General features: G+C 39.9%; 1 protein-coding gene and 1 long non-coding RNA gene across 2 annotated transcripts; both read right to left on the bottom strand.

Annotated features, from left to right (window-relative positions):
- Positions 1 to 7899: 7899 nt before the first annotated feature.
- LOC121944801 lies at positions 7900 to 13616 on the bottom strand. Its single transcript, XR_006105926.1, has 2 exons — positions 13362 to 13616; positions 7900 to 9728 (listed from the first exon to the last, which is right to left on the bottom strand). It is a non-coding gene; the product is annotated as an uncharacterized LOC121944801 (long non-coding RNA).
- Positions 13617 to 17536: 3920 nt separating this feature from the next.
- ela3l (elastase 3 like) lies at positions 17537 to 21314 on the bottom strand. Its single transcript, XM_042488809.1, has 8 exons — positions 21207 to 21314; positions 20888 to 20976; positions 20615 to 20712; positions 19363 to 19491; positions 18782 to 18918; positions 18288 to 18433; positions 17728 to 17880; positions 17537 to 17590 (listed from the first exon to the last, which is right to left on the bottom strand). Exons 1-8 carry the CDS (start codon positions 21244 to 21246, stop codon positions 17573 to 17575), a joined length of 810 nt encoding a protein of 269 aa, XP_042344743.1. The 5' UTR covers positions 21247 to 21314; the 3' UTR covers positions 17537 to 17572.
- Between the last annotated feature and the right edge of the window lie 88 nt (positions 21315 to 21402).

Below are 21402 nucleotides of genomic sequence, written 5' to 3' on the forward strand. Positions count from 1 at the left end.
ATACAAAATGCAGCCCAATCAACAAATAACATATGATGCGCAATTATAGTTTAGAATATATATTTTTTTCAAATCACAAGCTAGATACCCAGCCATATGCAAAATAACAAAACACAGACATTTTTTTACCATCTGCATCAATAAAATTACATGTTAGTGCATCAATAATTATAATCCAATGAAATAATATTGTATTATTCTGAAATGAGTTATTAGCATAACAAGTACTTTTGCTTTTGATGCTTAAAGTCTACTTTGAAGCTAATAATATTGTACTTTTATTTAAGTCAAATTTTACTGCCATTTGAGCACAGTACAGCACAGCAAAAATTAGCTAGCTGGTGGGACACTCACAGGGTTTCACATGCACTAATAAGCATGCACGGCCGGATCGACTACCACAACAACAGAGACATGACTTCATTTTCTGCTTAGAACACCATTACTCCATCATCTTTACACAGCAAATAGCTGTTTGCTACTATATTAATGCTCAAAATGTGGTATAAAGCTCCTTTAAGTAAATAAACAAAGTCAGAGGATCAGAGGATTAACCATCTCCATTGTTATATCCTCAGAGCAAAATAAATCTTCTTGAAAAAGAGTCTCTGTTCTGGCAATCTTAATAGAAATGCAACATTTATTGCTCCAATGGAAGCTGAAACCATGTGGACCAGTGAAGACAAAATACATCCCTTTATTACAAAAATATAAGAATGATCAGAAGCAGACTGTATAACATCCCATCATTCCAAAAGTCAGTTAATGATTATCTTTGTCCAGGAATTTCAATTAGAATTGAATAAATTACTGAATCAAATGAACAGCTTGGAACCGATTAATTATAGCGCCAGAGATAAGTTGGACAGAGACAACCCATACGTCTACCGCAAAAACAGCGGTAATATTTGTTATGGGAAACTGATTCATCTGTGACTGTGATGCATGTAGGTCAAATTATCATCCAGCGTTTTATATCCTAAACTTATTTTAAATTACGGTAAATTAGTAAGGAAAAATTTCTTTGGATCCTGCTAAACAATCAGGATCACTTTGTTTTTATAATTTCATTTAACTTCAGTCACCAATCTAAGCAACTGCAGTATACAGGTTTCTGCCTCATCACTAAGCATCATATATGCTACGAACACATTTACTCAAGACAGTATGTACAATAAATACGTTTCTAAGTACCTGTACTTTAATTGTACCTTGTACTTTATACTTCACTACATTTCAGAGAGAAATGTTATACTTGTTATATCTTCTACTATCTACTGCATTTGTCTGACAGCGTGTAGTTAAATTTACAGATTGTTTTTTCACATAAAAAACATATGATCAGATATGAAAATATAATTATTGTTTTAGATTAAACTGGATAATAAGCAACTCAGATCACTACAAGCATAATGCTGCCTCCATGTTAATCAATTATAATATTCCAATTATATAATATACAATCATAGCGATCTGAAATTTTGCTTTTTAAGTAATTCCAATAATTACTGATAATATATTTGTTGTTTTACTTACTATAGTTACCTCGGTATCACAGTATTTATTTATTTGATTGTTTGTTTGTTTGTTTGTTTGTACATTGTGGTTACTTATGAAGGGAGTCTCAGTCTCCTACCATCATTGGCTAAAAGCATGAACAAGCTACAGGACTCTTGATAAGACATGTAAGTGGGTTTAAAAAACAAAACAAATAAAAACAGGACAAAAAACCAAGAGGTACAGTGGATATGTTTAAATCTACATTTTGTAATGTGTGTAATGTAACTGATACATCTTAATGATCATTGGTAAAAAATCTTTAAGAGGGGTAATTGGCACAGTAAATGGTGAAATCTAACTAAATACATTTACACAGGTACAATTGTGAAGTAAAGCACTTTCCTCGAGTATTTCCATTTTTTGCTATTTTATATTTCTACTCCACTACATTTCAGAGGGAAATACTTTTGACTCCACATTTGTTTGACAGCTATGTCAGCTATGCTTTGCAGGTTTACATTTGATCAAAAACAAACACACAATCAGTTTATAGAAAACAAAGCATTGTTATAGAATAAACAACTTAGCAGTATATAAAGTACTGTGAATTTGCGTCACCTTGACCAACTACAACATAAATGCATCTTGTACATTTATACATCAGTAATAGACCTAATAATCAAAAAATCAAATATATCTGTACTAAAAATCCTTCTGAAAGGGAGTTTTCTGCGTAATGCATGATGACTTCTAATTTTCATACTTCAAATGTATATTACTGATCAAACTTACTTATGTAAGTTTCAGAATCCAGGACTTTGAAACTAAGTTTTTAAATAAAGTATATAAATACATAAATACACTTATTTTAATACTGTAAAACTGCAATTACAGCCCGAAAAATGACCACAGAGTTGGCACCTCTATGAAAGTGTTAATAGCAATAACAAAGATTATAAACTCCTCAAAAAAATAGGATTTATTGCAGAACTATTACACTATTTTCTCCATTTTTTGTTTCCTTGTAGGATTTCCACTTCAGAAGGCAGAAGTTAGATTTATGTTTAAAAAATGAAATTACAATCGTCCTTGATCCTGCCACATCTTTGGAGTTGAAGGACAAGTTGATCAAAATCAGCAGCTACTATGAAAAGTTCTATCCCGTTGCTGCGGATGGCATCATTCAATTCCTGCAGTGCATGTTTTGAATGTTGAGTCTTGTGTCCTTTCGGCTCCTAACAAGGTCAGCCCATCCAGTGCAACAGTTTGATCCAGGATGTTAGGGGTCATCCATGTCTCTGTGAAGATATGTGCAGAGCAGTCCCAGATTTCCCATTGCTGAGTGAGCCTCAAACACATCTCATCCATTTTATTCTCCTGTGACCGGACATTAGCAAGAACAAGGCTTTGTAGAGGAACAGCTCTCGGTCGAAGCCCTAATGCCGGCTCTCCTCCCTCTCTTTGTCCGGTGCTTTTGTTTCTTCCTTCTGGTCTGACTGGCCGTTCGGCGAATGCCGTTTGTGGGGATCCTTTCATGGTCTGCTACATTCAGTCCAAACCCAAACCCTGCTACTCTAACGTAGAAAAGTCATGCTTCAGCAGGAGGGGCCATTGGGTTGAAAAAATAGAAAAATATGGCGAAATGTAATAAAAAAAGTAAGAGTAACTATTATTGACCATACATTATATCAAGATAAAATTTCCCTCTCAAATAACTTTACACAAAAACTAAATCAAACAATCAAATGACTACCATGTAGCACATTAACATCCTGGAAAAGATACCACAATGTCCCGCTAATGATGGCCGGCCAGAAGAACATCCCTGATGTTGTGACTCGTTCTCAATGAAAGGCACTGATATGTCTGACTGCACATTGTCCTTACCTAGAAATACCAGCAGAGAGCAGCAATGGTTCACAATAATGGAGGAGGGTCTTGGCAACAATCTGCTGCTGCTGAAGCCAACATCAGGTGGTTACAACTGGAGGCAGCGCAAAAACAAAAGCAGCCAGCAGGTGGCAGTCTAATCCTACAGTAGAGGAGGGACACAGGGTGGACAGATGATGAATGACAATGAGGTGTGTGCAGGGTCAAGTAGGTGATAGTGTTTTAGTGTGCTAAATGCAAACAGTTTGAGGTCCTTACTTCTGGTCATGCATATGGATTAGACATGACTATAGCAGCATGTCTAGAGGTCAGACTTTTATACTTTGGGAAATGAGAGATGCTGGTCTTTTGTGAGGCACTGCAAATTTGCAGGTAAAAAAAAGACATCAATGGAGTTATTTTTTTTTTCTTTTTTTCTTTTTCTTTCTGTCCTATAACATACGTGTCACATGCACTCACTGTGTGTCTGTTTTTCCTGATGTATCATGCATACTGGTGTGTTTCCTATCACACTCATTATTTCAGCCTGCGATAATTAGACCTCTGTTGACAGAATACACATTCATACTGACTAAATTATACCGAATTATGAGGAATTTGATATCTGAGCTGCGGCTTTTTCAAAATCAATTTAATGACTGCGTGTCTGTGTGCGTGTAATTGTCATGACTGTTCGTAACTCTGTAGGGGTGCCATTAGGAAGATCTTGTTAAGTGTGATTAGAATTTTTCTCATTAATTATTCGTACACAAGGACATTAAGATATAACACACACACACACATCCTTCCCTGCACAGCATTTATTATACTGCACAGATTCATACTTTACCATAAAAGGCCCCAAAAGCAACAGTTATGTGTTAAGATTTACCCTGCCTCTCTCTATTTCACACTCATGCATACACACACACACACACAGTTTTATATTGAACTGCTAAATTGAATTATATTCTACAAAAGATTCAAATAGTCCAAAAATCCACCAGGCATGCAGTGTCCAAAATGGAGATTAACATTTCACCCCTTGGTAATGGCATTACAGTGCTAACACACACACACACACACACACACACACACACACACACACACACACACACACACAAAACAGACACATGAGCGCGCAAGTATAAACACTGTCCGTGACTCAATCTGGGCTGATGTGGGTTATGCAACCCCTCCAGCCGTGCAGATGGAGCCGCAGATTACTGACCGCTGATATGTTTATTAGTAATCTCTATGTCTGTAATATTTGTTCTGGTCATTATGTAACAGTGTGTTGAGTTCAGTGACACTCCATCCCAACTTCCATTGGACGACCCTGGAGCCTGCTTTGCTGCTGTGCAATGCATTCCCAGAAACTGAAAGATGCACTGACTGTTGTAAAGTTCAGTCACCACATCTAACTATCAAATCTGAGATGGATCAATGGAAGCGTGACGGGCAGGAGAGCAGATGGGGAACAAGATGGATGCTTATTCTATGTTTTCTTATCTGGTATCACACAGGATCAATTCATGAAAACTAGTGATGCATGATAACGATTATTTAAACCTTACCCATAAACCGATAATTTCCAGCTTCTCGTGGCTGATAAAATACAGATAAGTGATCATTTCTTTTTGTTTGGTTTTCATTACCTGGGGTTATAAAAGGCTGAGATGTAGTGAGTACTGATGAATTTAACATTATAGCTCTGACCTAACCAAATATAACTGACATCACTACAGTTAAAACAACAAAAACAAGAACAGTTCTGACTCTTAAAATGGACATTTTGTTTTCAAATGAAATGCTCTGACAATCTGTCAAATCAGAGTATCTGTAAATTGTATCACTCAATAAAAGTATAAAAGCTTTTATACTACCAAAAGCCTACAGCTGCTTAGCCTGTAGATAAAACACTGACAAATACAGATAAACTGTTGTGACCTCCAGAATATTTTGTGTTTTGAATATAAAAACAATGAATAAGTCAACATGAAGAACAGATCTTCAGATTCCATACACAAAAAAAACAATTAATTATAGCTTCTTCTGTACCTTTTTTATCAACATCTGAATTTGCGCATTTTTTCTTTAAAAAAAAAACACAACATTTCAGACAAAAAGCTGGTAAATCATTTTCATATTTTTTGTTTTTTCCCCCTCTGTTTTTAGTATGTCAATTTGATAATAACATAATGCCGAAAACAATCAGTCTGAGTTACAGTAGAACATTCCCCAAAATGTCAGGAAGCAGCACAGCTACAGAACAGTCCCTAAGTAAGGGCTTTGCTGTGATCACTACATATTTACATGTTGTTCTGCTTGTTGGGAGTTGGAAGGAATCAAATATCAGATATATGTTTATTCTTTCAACATAACCGAGCTGTAAACACAAGACATCTGAAATCTCACCGTGTGCAGCGTCTGCTCTCCTCATGTCACCATCACACACACGGAGCAGGAGAGAGAGGGAGGAGGCGGCCGCTTACACAGCAGTTACTGTGTTTATTACCTCCTTCTCCAAACAACTCCGCTGAGAGGGTCCGAAAAGCCGCTAAATAGCGATAAAGTTTGCACATTAGTAGTCCTCTCCTCCCCTCACTCTGGGACCTTAGATCGTCTAGTTCCATTTGTTTTTGGACATGGAAATGTTGTTTTATTGCACAACATCCCTAAGTGTCCCCTATACTACAGTGAAAACACCGAGAGAAAAAAAACAACAACAACGAAAAAGAAACTTTTGGGGAGACCCTGCTGCTGACTGCCACCACATGTTTTGCACTAGTCTACCAGGCGCAGCAGTTACACGTCACGCAGCGTAAAGCAGTGCGTGTATTACTTGCGGAGCGAAATCATGGGCAAAACGTGCGAAATCAAAGCACTGTACCTACTTATTGCTATCGGTTCTATTTATCATCTAAAAATTGTATTTATCGGTCCGATAATTAACGTGCATCCCTTATGGAAACTTTTCTTGAACAAAGTATCTGATTTGAAAAAACGGGAGGTCAGCACAGTGGTTCAAAAACAGTGTGTGTGTGAATATACTGACCTTCACATCCAGCTCATTGTGGAGTAGATCACTGGATCTGCGCTGGGTTGCTTGCATAGGTCTGGCACCAGTCTGGTTCCATGGGAATAGAGAAACAAATAAGAGGAAGGCAGCCAAAGTGTGAGAGAGAGGAACTGGCAGACAGATGAATAGAAGGGAAGCAGATAAACATTAGACAGATGTAGAGCCGCCTTTCTGATCATCAGTTTGAAATCAAAAGCCCACCACAGGCCCCAACCATCTGTCTCATGCCTGCTGTAAACCACTGTTTTACACATACATGCATACATATATTCATAATCACACAAATAGCATTACACTGTTCATGTCATCTCACAAGATCTGTGATCTTGTTAGTAGTTCATCTTGAATAAACTGAATCAATGTAAACCAATATTTTGCTTTTATGCAGTGATGAAAGAGGCTTTCAGATGCTTTACTCATGTCGAATTACCCTGATTTCAAATACTTCATTGCAAGTAAAGATTCAGCACTCAAAATGTTACTTACAAATTATCAGGTAGAATGGCACCATCTTTATTGTTATTATTAATACTAGTATTTTTATTACAAATGATAACAGATGCATTTTTCTCTGTATACTATCATCTTGTACTGTGTTTCATGAGATAGCCTCTATCAGTGTTGTATTTACGACGACCTAAACTGAGACCAAGACATGACCAAGACCAGAGCGTATTGAAATGGAGACATGGCCAAGAATTTGGGGGTGGAAACCAAGTCAAGACCAAGACCGAACCAGTGTAAGTCCCACACTCAGGATAAAATGTAAAAAAAAAATAAAAAAACATATACAAACACTAAGGAGATGATGTTAATTTAACCATCTTCATCTAACACTTCTTTTTCACATGCACAGGGAATTTTCTGATGTTCTGCAGTCAAGGTCTTGACCAGTCTTGAAAAACAAATACAGTCCCTCTTGAGACCAAGACAAGGTCAAGTAAAACTATAGTGAAGTCGAAGAGACAGAGATCTTAAAAAAGAGGTCTTAAGACTAGGACTAATTTTGAATACTATAATACTGATTAGCTGTCAAATAATTTTTTTTGAAATGTAATGCAGCAAAAGCACAAAGTACAGCATAAAATTAAAGCACTTGAGTGCAAGTCCCTAAAAACTGCTTTTGCTTTAAGTGCAGTACTTGTATAAACTCTGCTTTTATTTGTGAGAGAGAAAAAAAATGATGGGCATCTGTTAAACTCAAGATGCTGTTTGTCACTCGCATAGACGTTCCCTCAGTTAAAATGATGCTGGACTATTGTTACCGTATAAGGATTACATGGTTGTGGTTGATAAGCAACAGGATGTGGATCGCTGTTGAGGTCAATTTGTTCCTTTTTGATTACTTCAGAGGAGGAAGTCCACAATAACCGTATTTTTATTTAATCTATTTTGTAGAATTTAGAGGGCCATTAAAAATGGCATGGAAACATCGACTGTGGATCACATTTGTTAGAAACAAGAGTAAATAATTTTATTGTGTCAGTCAAAAATAAACTCATCAGTAACACAAGGCAAAGAGCACAATGGTAATTACCACAGTGAAATAGCTATTTTGTAGAGTGTAGGGCTGAGGCAAGTGAATACTTTCAAGATCAGTCATTCTGATGACTGATATTTGACTGGTAAAGTGATGTCTCCGTTGCACAGAAATATGAATAAGTAAAACAGAAAGTGATACACAGAAGATCAAATCAGCACATTCTTATTTTAGCAACCTATGTATGTTTTAAACCATACCTGAGATCAGATTTTTGTTCCTCAGACACAAAATAAGAGCACATTTCTGTAAACAGCCCTTTAATTTATCAAAATTGTATCTACTTCTAATTCTATCTACTGTACAAGACTAAAACATATAGAGCTTTGTAGCACTTTCTATTCTGGAGATAAACTTATCATCGGCTTGTCACATTGCCTCTTCCATCCTTTAGACAATTTTGATATTGCACAGTCAGTGTGTTAGCTGCAGCAATTCACTCCAATAAATACAATATTCACTCGTCACTGTGAGACTGTGTGTCTTCAGTCAGTCTGTCATTTCTGGTGAAGGCTGTCTATAAATATCTTATTCAGTCTTTAGAGGAGCTCATGAAATGAAAGAGAGGCACACTGGGGACACGAGTAACATTTTTGCTGCTGCTTTTAATCCCAAGGGAGTCAGATCGGTGGAAGCAGAGACTTGTGTGTCAAACAGGGAGGCTGCCAAACAGCAGCCTGGAGCTCCCTCTCTGTAAACAACACATCAAAGCATCAAACCCTCTCTGATTCTTCCCCCTGCACTTTATCATCCCCACCAAATATCACTCCTTTATCTCCGTCTGCCTCCCTCTTTGCCCTGTTGTGACTCACACACACTTTCTCCAGCAGCACCTCTCTCCTCTCCTGATTCTTTCGGGCTTTTTTGGGTTTGGCAACTCTGTTGCTGTCATCATAAGTGCTGCAGCTAACGAAAACCAGGCTGTTTAAGAGCGTGTTTTCCTCCTAAAATGTTACTGTGACTCTCACCCAACCCCATCACCCCAAACTCTCCCTCTACAATGCATTGTGTCTTTGCAGTTTCTCCTCCACATCCTCTCAGTTGAGTCATACGGAGGGATGAAAAAGGATGGAGCAGAGGAGGAGATCATGGTCTGCCTGTGTAGAGCAAAGCAAATAGACTGACAGATGGACAGTCCCAGCGAAGCACAGCAGAGATAAGAGGATTGGGTCGGCTTGTTGTTGTTGTTGGCCTTGCCACAACTCTTAATGCAGTTAGCTCACGCTGAGCTCCCCTGAATGGTGTAGATGAGGGGCTGATGGTGGCGAAATGTGAGTGAAAATAATGATATGAGTAGTTGAAGAGGAAGAGAAATGTAGAAAATAACTCAAAGTTCAGAGTCCAGCTAGTCTTCTCACGCGCTAAACCTCGACTTTTGGACTCAAAGTTGAAAGATGTCTACATCTTAGGTCCGTGTCTGTTGTTATCAAGCTGCTGTCAGCAGGTATTTCTGTTCAGCCTTTTTCTGCTCCGCCACTGCTTTGAAAACTGGCACTTTCTCTTGGTGTGAAGGCACCTTGCAGGCCTTGTAGAGGATGACGAAGAGGATGAGGATGAGGACACCCACCACCGAGTTACAAGCAATGGCTATAATGGCCCAAACAGACAGGCCCATCCTAAGATCGTTCTCCATGGTCGACTGGACTGCAGCCTCCAGACTCATTACGGTCACATCACACCTCAGAGGTGGGGCTGAGATCTTCAAATGGTCACTGCCGCATTAGTTACAGATTCTCCCTGAAAAGAAAGAAAATACATTGCAGGAGTTAATTTTACCAGATCATATGCAAATGCACACACATGTTGACAAGGGCATAGGCTTTGTTTCAACACTGGGGCAAGTTTAGGGGTCCTCTTGACCATCAGACACTTAAAGAGGTATTTCACTGGAAAAATGGCATTTAACAAAACTAGGATGTCTATTCAGTAAAAAGACGCAAATACTTTTGAAAATGGTGCTACATGACCACAGAAACCGAGAAAAAGCACATTTTGCTCAAGAGGTAGAAAACCAACAACTACCAAAATGCACAGCAGCGCACCAGACCCTATGAACACTCCTGCTGGTGGGTGACATAATGCAAACTCATACACGTGAAACAATGCCAGCTGACTGGCAAGAAATAGTCTTATATTATAATTAAACAGTAAGCTAAAATGTTTTTCTGAAAACATTTGGGCAAAAAACAGGCCACACAGCAACCTCTCACTATTACAGCTAAACACGACACTACCCACATTGTTTTGATACAAAGTTGGTTGAAAATTGGCAAAGTATCCCTTTAATTTCCTGCATTCTGGTGACTTTTATGCACACATTTTTGCATTTCTGCATCTATTTATATTGTAAATGTCTTTGATTTTGTCAAAATAAAAGCTCTTTGCTAATTTTGTTTTTACATGTTCTAAATATTGAGAGGGATGTGTCCCCTGCATCCCCTCGAATTCTACACCTATGAGTGTTGGCATAGCATACTTGGCCACAGTTAAACTACCTGTCACATGTTCCTGCTGAGGTCAGCTCAGTAAAGATTACTTTCTCCCTAACAGGCTAGTCACTAGGTCAAGGTGGTTTTATCCCCGCTGACACTATGGAACGAGCTATACATGCGCATGAGGGTTTTATTCACAATATTTTTCAAAGGCAATAAGAGCATTACAATGCTTTCTAATAAATCTACACAATGCAGTGTTATCATATTATCTCTGTACTTGTAATGTACAAGAAAAGTGTGACAGGTGCAGTGAAAATGTAATTCTCTGGACTTTGTTATGTGTAATAATCTGCAGATGATGGGAGAGTATTACACGACAGGAGAGTGCCTTTCGGCTACAGTGCTGTGTTGAAACATCCTTTCTCAGTCTTGTTTCCTTTACACAGGCAGAGAGCGATGAAGTTATTAAACTGATAAAGCAGGTGCCAGTAAGCACTTTTTTTCGCCGAATTATTTTGAATGAGTTTCAGCAGTAATGTGTTTTCAGGAGGAACGTGTGGGAATACAGTTGCCAGTTTTGTGGCTGGCATTAAATGGGTCACTGAGGTGTACTGGTATGCGTGTGTGTGAGAGAGACTAACAGAGAGGAATCAAGCATGAGCTGGAGAGTGTGAATATTTTTCCTCTTCGAGTTTAACAGATAAAAAACTCAAGCTCATCTCCTTGCTTCTATACCTCTCTCCCTTCCCTCTAATGCATTTCTAATGAGACCCCATATTCCCTCCTCTCTCCATCTGAGGGCAATACTGCAACAGTCCCAGCTTGCTATTGAGAACTCATTTCAAAGTTATCCTTCCCTTTATAGGCATTTTATGACCAAGCCAAATAAAGATGGATGACTTCAAGTTAGAGTAGGTGGCAGTGATGCATTTGATCTGCTCTCCAACACATGAAGTCGCTTTCTGTTTGCACCAGATGGGTCTCTCTCAAGATGCTGGTGGCATCACTGTGGGGAATGAACCCTCATAATCACTGACTGGGATTATTGTCAATAAAACTGCCCTCACTGCTTGGCAGAATATTTCCAAAACAGGCTGGGGAACTTTTTCCACAGAAGTCAGGTGACACTAAATGTGGTTTATCCAGTTTACAATTTCAATTAGAGCAAATGTGAGGAACTTGTAGGCTATTAAATGACAGGGAGATGTGACAGAGTCTGCATGTGTATGTGAGAGAGAGAAATGAATGTGAGCAATGTATTGGAACAGAGGGGCTGTTTGTCTGAAATCAATATGAGCATGCAATCAGTGGTGCATATAACAAGAAAACGCACAGCAGTCGCACCAGTTGTTCATTATCACCAATTATATCACATTTTCATAACCCACACTTCCCAAAGTAGACGAGCGTGGTTCACGTTTTAATAACTACAAGGATAATTTATTCTCATTTGCAAGATAAATACATTTCCTTTGAGACACACAAGATAGCTCTGGTTTGAGCTGGTGACCATGCTGGAGGAATGCAAATGTGTTGGGGTCATAATATAATGCAAAAACATGACTGCTATTCTTTCACACAATCACACAACAGCATTTTCCAAGTATTGAGTCAACAGGTCAGCTAATGGTTTCAGAGTGATTGATCAACTATTTGTTTTGGTAGATTCGAAGGTTCAAAGATCAGAACACTACACACAAACATACACATACCATATCACATGTGCACACTTCCTGAACCAAAGTCACAATCAATACACAAATCTGTAGTCCATCTGTTACGTAATGTTTCTGTGCTCTGTGGCTAGTAGCAGGAAACAGTCTAGCTTAAGGTTGATACTGGTATCATGCAACAGCAAAGTACAGCATGAGCCAGTGCTTTCACGCTTGTGCTTGTGAATGATGCCATTGACAAACATAAAAGCCTTTTGTGTGAACATGCAAACAATCTAATGTAAATGCATGCAAATATTAGCCAACAACAAAGACTGCTTGCTTACAGGGGAAGCCAAATGGGCACTGCATGCAGGGATACCACCACACTCGCAGGCTTGTGCACACAGAAACAACACGGAAAACAAATGCTAGTGCATAATGCATCAGTTTTCAGTGGGCTATCAGAATGAGTGACCTCCATCTCATGTGACTGAACTGCCTCCCTTAGTCCCCATGCTCATTTGAGAGAAACAGCTGCATGGCCAACAACTTCACTATGATGCAGGGGGGAATCAACAGTGCTGAGTGCTGACACTATTTTTAACACTTGGGCATAGTCAAGCAGTGGGTAATTTGTCTGCTTGGCAGTAATAATAGGGATGCACAACATCATCAGTATGTCATCAATATGGGCAGATATTGGCTTTAAAATGAAATATCGGTAAGTATTTTTCTTATTTTGCACAATGAATGACATTTACATGAACTGAAAAGCATTAGCCTATATTTCATGCCTCCATCTGCTGGTGGGCCATCACAATAATAGTATGCATGATATGATGTTAAAGTTGGATATATCAAAAACGGTTATAGGCCGAATGGGTTGTTTTTATGTCAGTGTATTGAGGCAAAATATCCAATATGGTGTATCCCTAACATGTAATTATTGATTGTCCTTATAGGAACTTTAGTGGGCTATTACGTTATGGATATTTGACAAAATTATTTCCTTCTGCATACAATTATATAATACCGGAAGCACCTTTGAATTCTCTCAGTACTAAAGAAATGTAATGCAATACTAATTTATACATCTATACAATTAAAAATATAATAACGCATAAAACATGAGAATTTTTCAAAATATTGTGGATAGATAGGATGAGCAAAGCTCCAAAAGTATGGCATATGGCATATATTTATGTTTCAATATTTAACTTCCTTGTTTGTATACTTGCTGTTTCACCTCAAGCACATGAATATTTCAGGCACCAGCCTACCTAATTCTGCCCTCCGGGTGTCCGGTAACCACGCGTTCTTCTCCGCGCACGCCCTCGGCTGCAAACCGCGTTGATATGAAAATGTTCAAAATGTACACCGATCGTCAGCAACTTCACCAAATTGTTTGTGAGGCGGGAACTTTTGCCTCGAAGTAGGTCACAAAACTGTGTCCGACCGTTTGGGCAACATGGCTGGACAGCACGCGCGGGCGGTCAGCACCGGACTGTTAATGAAGTCAAGCTGGCGGAGTCCCGGCCGGCTCTCAGTGACTGCTGACAGGCACAGGGCGACAGAGCGGAGATGCTGCTGTCAGTGTGGCTGCTCATCATCCTCCCCAGTCCCTCCCCCCTACTCCCTCCCCTCCCCTCCCCTCCTCCTCCTCCCTCTCCCTCTTTGAGTCTGTTACTACTGAGCTATTTATACAAAGACAGTCTTGGAACATCCCATCAAGGGCTTTTCCTCTCACACCTCTGCGGAGATCCCATCAACACTTTTGTACAAAAGGTCACTGCAACAAATCAAACAGCCAGTAAGGTAAAAGAGGTGTAACATGCAAAAAACGAAGCATCGTTTAGACCAAAAAAAAAAACACAGATGAAAATTTCTATGATCATTTCTCGAAATGATTGTGCAGTGACCCATTTCAACATTACATAGCATCAGGAGTATCCTGGCAAAGCTGCAGTGAATAACAAACACCTTCTCTCCTGATTAGTGCACTTAAAACAAGTTGCATGAGGCTGAATGGCAGTTGCACAAACTGAAAAACTTGTTGCCACCACTTTTCCTCATTAGTATTCTGCACAACAGCAGGGTGTTCCCGGGGGACACTGCTCAACTCTCTCAGCTGTCTCCCTCTTTGTGTGTGTGTGTGTGTGTGTGTGTGTGTGTGTGTGTATGTGCTGGGAGTGAGAGTGGGGGCACCCTGTCCCACAAAGTTCAGGCAGAGACAAAGCATTCTTTTGAGGCCTGATATTCACCCTCGCCACCAACTTCAGAAAAGAAAAAAAAAAGCTGGCTAACAGATTCAGAGAGCAGACATTTAGTCAAAGTGTACTGTTTGCACATAAAAGCAATACTTCAACAAGTGCAGTGTTTAAATTAAATATGAATATAGTGACTGACAGCGTAATAACTGCTAGATGACGTAGTAGCTTGATATATGTAATTAAATTCTGTGTTAAATGAGTCAAAGATGTAATTAATCCTGACAACATTGGATAACAACAGGTTAATCCTGTCTGTGACATTTAATAGCAGTGATTAAAGCGAAATGACTTCAGTTATTGCATTTATCTTAGTTATTACATTATCAGCCAATATAATAATTTCAGCCCCAGGATTTGATGATGTCATGTAATAGTCAGGCACATTAAAAGTTCAATTACATTTCTAACCCAGTTGTTTTATTAAATTTTGATGAATTACTGCACTCAGTCAGTATTGAATTATTCCACATTCATTTGGTGTTATGTCATCTGTACTGCACACTGTAACAAAACAAAGTACTTGTAAAAGCTGCAGAGGTTTTCCTTTTATGGATGGACTTCAAATGTAGACAGGCAATATCCACGGACACCTTCCTTTTTCATCCAAATCACACTGAATTAGTCAGGGAGCAACACTTGTGCTGTCGCCTGCATGAGAGCTTAGAAGGGATGGTTATCACTGATCACAGACTGATACTCCAGAGAAAGCTGCTTCAGAGGAGTGATTCATCATATCAGAGAAACACTCTGAAGTACTGTGTTGCCTCAGAGAATCATGGACACGCAGTAAAACTCCTTGTGTCTCCCTCTGTCCACTATACGATTGCAAAAGCATGATCTTGAAGCAAAGCACATTTTGTCAAAACTCAACACACAGTTCACACAGCCACACACACAAGTAGCAGAACACCTCAGATCTTTTGCAGAATGAAAGACTTCATTCACAACTATACAATAATGCGTCTCACATTTGAATGCCTCTGCGAAAAAGTCAAGTTGCAGTTACAGTTTACATCCATGTCTATTCAAACTCATATGCAGCCATGGCAGTCGGCAATGCTTAAAAGGATGTTTCTGTAAAGAAGCTGTAAATTCTTAAGCTCTGATGCTTTACACACATCTTTAACCCGGCAGCACAGAGAATCTAAACAACCAGCACCAAGTGGCAAACTCTATGGCTAAAATAAAACGCCAACGTGGAAATGCCAAAAACTGCAGTTCCTTAAATGGCCACTTTAGGCTGGCTCAAGAAGCAAGTTAATCCCCATAGACCTCTGTGTTAAAATGTCCAACATTACAGCAGAAATAAACATGTTTACGGCCTCATACAAAGTTTTGGTCTCCATTGCAAATTTCAACATTCATGACAACTGTATGGTGGTGAATTTTTATGTAACTCATCCATTGACATTTTATTAAAGCCTAATAGACAGTTAATGCTTTAGTGACACGCTGTCTGCTGATTGTATCTCCAGCCTCTCACCCAAACCGAATATGGTCAATTCTTGGTAAAAAAAATCGACAACAACAGCCAAAAACAGGATGGCAAAGTCAAAAAGGCCAAACTTGAGTCTTCAAAAACAGCAGTCTACAAGCCAATGAGTAACATCATGGTAGCTAAGTCAAGATAAGTGTCTCCACTCAGTATCCAACAAAATGACTCCCCTTTCATTCTTGAGTTAGGTCCATAAAAATGGCCAGCAAAGTCTTTCTGCAGAACATAATGAAATCACAGTGAAGTTTAATCTTTGACCTTTTGGATAGAAAATGTCATCACTTCATCATCTTATTCTGTTAGACATTTGTGTGAAATTTGGTCATGATTAGCGTATGAATTATTGAATTATGTCCAAAGGCATGTTTTGTGAGGTCAAAGTGACCTTTTGACAACCAACATCTAATTAGTCCATTGTTAAGTCCAAGGCGTTCTTCAAAAATCATGTTCACAAGAATGGGATGAACGGACAAACTGAAAACATAGTCTTTTGCCCACTGCTGTCGCTTGCACAGAGGCATTAAAAGAAAAAAAGAAAGAAAATGATTGATGATTGGTTAATTTACAGTTACAGTAAGCACCTGAGTGTCTGTACACCTGACAGCTGTGTTTGATCAATAGTGCATACATGCATGGTGTTTTGAAAGGCAGTGCCTTGAAATGGCAAAGAAGTGACATCATGTTAGATTTGTGTTTCTTGTATAGAGAATTGTCTTCAGTTTCGGTTTGTAGTGTGTGAAGCTGAGAAAGCAGTGCAGATCTAAGCTGAGGTTTTACTCCTTGAGTGATAGGTTGTTATTATTTTTTAACAGGGTTGTGTTTTATTTATAAATAACACACACACACACACACACACACACAGAGTCATTATCACTTGCTCTAGCAGGACGTGTCATGTCTAATCACAGCCTCTCATGTCAATGGAGACGTTTGCACACCTCCATTACACTGTCAAAACCAATCAGGGTGTGTGTCTGCTTTACTGTCTTGCAAATGTGACACAGAGAAAAGAGAGTCAGATAGAAAAAAAGAGAGAATTGAGACAGAATTTACTTTATTTCTACTGTCCCACCCTCATCTTATTACATGAAAAAAATGACTGAAGTGTTAATCTCAACTTTACTTTCTCACATTCTTCATTTTCAAAGCGCTATTATCATGAGGAATGATAGACTCCAGAGTATTATGGTTTTCATAAAGCCCTCCTGTTGAGAGGGCACAGGGATAAACCAGGTCAGTTTCAAGCTGGGATATTAGATTCATATTTCATATGAGGGGTCTGTTTCATAGTAGCACCCACCATTCCTTCTGATCATCTAATATGCAACTTGGAGTTATTTGACATCATTGTAGATGGACAATGTCATCCGAATCATCTGCTTGTATTATGTGAGCTATTTGCTGTGTATGACGTCTGTTTGTTGGTGATGTTTTTGCAGGAAGAAACATTGGTCATTCTGCACAGTCTCCTGATTTGGAAAGCTGTCAGATTCAATTTCCTATCATGAGTGTATGAGGACACCTGCTGGATATTTTTTGACATTGTTTCCTTTTTTTAGCCAGCCCCAGAGGAAGGCACAGGATCTGTTAATGTGGCTTAATAAGGTTTAGGAGTCATGCACTATTCATCAGATGTGAAAGTCTGCTAAATCTGGTGGGTATCGAAAACACACTATCACACGAGGCACAGTTTGCTGGGTATGTTTTTTATTGTATTTCATCTCCTTTAGTTGTTCATCATGACCTGAAAACACAAGTATTGAGTCATAAGCAAGAAACTGAAACAAGGAAAAAGCATTTAGTGTAAGCCAACTAGGGATGCTACTTAGAAACAGAATTCAAGTGTGTGTGTGTGTGTGTGTGTGTGTGTGTGTCCGTTACCTGGTCGATCCAGTCATTGAAAGCTGAGACTCTGGTGAAGACAGTGGGTTTCTTCTCGTAGTTGCAGCCAAGGCCAGACACGAAGCTGGCAATGCCGTGGACCTCCCAGACACCCTCTGTGTTCTTACAGTTCAGAGGGCCACCGGAGTCGCCCTGGACGCAGAAAGAGAGAGGAGGAGGAGGAGGGCATATGTTTTATTCATACGTTGGAGCTGCTGGGAGACTGGCAAGGCACAACTGCGAGAATCACAATCAGAATCATTGTTTCACCGAGTATAATGGGGACACAAGAAACATTTGTCATGTTCCTTGGCAGCTAGACAACACATGAGTGTAATGACAAAAAAGCTTCCCCTCTGATTACTTGGACATTTTTGTTTAAACCAATTGAAATATGCTTCACTGGCATAATTAAGTGCAGTATTGCCGAATCAGGTTGTGCAAGCTTTACAATGCATTCTTTTAGAAGGGGAAAAAAAGAGGAGAAGCTGAAAACATAATAAATATTTGCCTTCTCCTCCTCATGCACACAAACAAACAAACACATACTACAAACTTACGTTGCATCCAGCCACGATTCCATCCCCACCGGCACACACCATGGTGGTCCTGACAGCGATACCCCACCAGTCAGGCTGGGAGCAGGTGGCGTGGTCAGCCACAGGCATCAAAGCCTGCTGCAGCTTATCAGCTATGGGGCCTCCGGCTAAAACATACAAGCCAACTCTATTACCATCATCCACATACACTAGCCGTCTGTCAAATCTGCTTTACAGCATTTCCCCGAGCGCCAAATTCACAGTCCGACCCAAATTTTCAATTTAAGAGTAATCCTCCCCCAGTAAAAAAAAGTTTCAGCTCAAATCTCATGCATGTGATTTTCATCCCAACTTTGGAGGTTTCCCTGGGTAACCCCGATCACTCACAGAGTTAAATCTAGACATCACGCTCACACCCTAAAGGACAGTGACATGAGGACATTTCTGAGAAGCTGAAAAAAACAAAAAATACAGACACATAAACACAACCCAGCCCTCCACAAACAGGGACTTACTGTACAGCCTGCCCCATCCGGTGATGTAGCAGGGGTAAAGGTTGGGCAGCACAGTGCCAGCAGCAGGGATACATCCTAGCTGCACCTGGTCGCTCAAAGTCACAGGCTCGGACAGCTTGATCAAGGCAATATCGTTTCTACAAGAAAGACAGAGAGAGAGAAAGCAACTGAGTGAGGTGTTCGTACTGACAGGCAATCCTTAATCTTCCCCCAGAGCCAGAAAGACAGAAAGTGCTATAACGTCTTTACATACAACTAAATCAACTCAATGGCTAATATTGTCTCTCAAAATTTACACTTTGGAAAATGTCCAGCTGCATACTTGAGTGCAATATTATGCTTAAAGAGGTCTACTCTTACTCATGTTGTCTTACTCTTTTTATTGACTGTGGAGAAATATGAGATGTATGAAGATGGAGAACTTGTGTCAAAGGTATGTGGTGGACCAGAGTGAATAAATGGAATTTGAGGCTCAGCCCACTTTGTCACCTCGACACAGAACAGATGAGATTATGATGTACTGTACGTCACGGCAGGTGACTCAGATAGCTCTTTCTGCTGTATGGCGGTGCTTGTCTTACCCGAGGGCCACAAAGATCGGGTTCCATTTCTCATGGACGATAATCTTCTCGGGCAGGATGGCCTTGGAGCCAGCCTCCTCCTCGATCAGGTTGTATTTGCCGACGAACACCCTGTAGGAGAGCTTGGTGCTGGAGGGAGAGAAGAGACTGTTGAGGTCCAGGCAAACCCAGACAGACAATTCAGTGCACAGCTGAATGATGTGATGAGTTCAATGATGAGTGGTTGTGACGGCAAGATGATAAGATGATTTGAACAAGGACAGTGGCTCAGATGATCTTGAGTGTACTTTTTTTTTTAATGATGGCAGGTTTAAGAATTCATGATTTGCCCGATCTTCATTTCTGTAAGGGTTAAAGGTCCAGTGTGCAGGATTTAGGGGGATACAGTGCCAGACATGGAATACAATATAAAGGGATGTTTTCTTCAGTGTATAATCACCTGAAAATAAAAATATTCATGTTTTTGTTACTTAAGAATGAACTGTTTACATCTAAATAGGGAGTATGTCCTCGTCCACAGAAATTGCCATATTGCACCGCCACGTTTTTACAGTAGCTCAGAATGAACAAACCAAACACTGGGTCTAGATAGGGGTATTTATGTTTTGACATTGGCCACCATAGTTAGCAGCTCCTCCACAACAAGTAGCATGAGAAAAACAGATTTTTTCACGCGAAACTACTTTATTCAGTGTTTCTACCTATTCATATCACCGGGTCCATTTGTTTTGGAGAAAAAGAGACCTCTGCAGCTAACTCGGATCCTACCTAACACCTCCTGAATATCTGGATCTTATAAGTGTAATAATGTAATGTATAATAACACACATTAGCAGGTGCAGGCTAAAGGTCAGACTGCACCAGGCTGAATGTCATCGGAGAAACATTGATTTTTAGCGTGAAACTGCTGAAGGATTTTTGCCGTCTTTAATCACCTGGTCCGTTTGCTTTGGAGAGGAAGAGACCTATGCGGATAATTTGGCTCCAGTTAAAAACCTCCTGAGCGATAAAAACTGACAAAATCCTAACTGCAAGTCCATGCTTGGCGCACGGGAGTTTCAGCTGGTCACAATCTGCAATCCTCACTGCCAGATGCCACTAAATCCTTCACACTGCTCCTTTAAGTCGAGTTTATGGTGCAGAATAACACAACTAGTGTGGTGCAGAGTATGTACACTACATTTAACAAAAGACTTGTAGTGAGAATTGATGGTTGTGTTTTTGTGTTTGTGTTTTCCTCTGCTGCTCGTACTTGATGCAGTGAGCAGCAGTCATGACCCAGTTGGCAGCAATCAGAGATCCCCCACAAGTGTGCCTCCACACACCATCCCTCTCATACTGCAGAGAGATCTAGAGAGGAAAGGGGATAACATAAAGGATACAGTAAGGAGCAGGTTGCAGATGTATAATAATAGTTATTTCTTAATAACTAGCTCTGGAAAGCCTGGAAATAAGCAGATGCAGAACCCCTAAGGTTTTGCCAGTAAATATAAAAACAGTAACAGATGTGTAGATATTAACATACCTGCCAGGGCCAGCTGTGGGGCTTGGCATCTACTCCATTGACCACACGGGAAGTCAGGGGCTGAATGGGTGGGGTGCCGCACCCGAGGGCTGGATGGGGAGGAAACAGACACAAGTGTGATGCACATGAAATTGGGTGTGTTCATGAGGCAGGAGAACAATGGAATTATTTTGATTCCCAATTATGGCACAAACTGTATCATTGTTCTCTTCAGTAAACTCTTGCACAGAGTTAGCTCCCTGTGGGGTAATATACAGGCACACACACAAACTTGCAGGAACAATTACACACAGAATTAGAGAATGCCAGATGTTCTTACCGCTAGCAATGAGCACTGAGGCCAGCACAATGGGGATCATGTTGATTGATGCTTCTGCTGAGGGACAACAGGACACACACTCTCTTTTAAACTTTCCACCACAGACAACACCCACTCACACACACTCCTATTGGTTTGTCTTGGCCCGGAGATGAAGACGGACCAATGGCAATGCAGGTCAGTGGTGTCTGATGAA

This window comes from Plectropomus leopardus, chromosome 6 (genome assembly GCF_008729295.1).
Source record: "Plectropomus leopardus isolate mb chromosome 6, YSFRI_Pleo_2.0, whole genome shotgun sequence".
In the NCBI taxonomy this organism is placed as follows: domain Eukaryota; kingdom Metazoa; phylum Chordata; class Actinopteri; order Perciformes; family Serranidae; genus Plectropomus; species Plectropomus leopardus.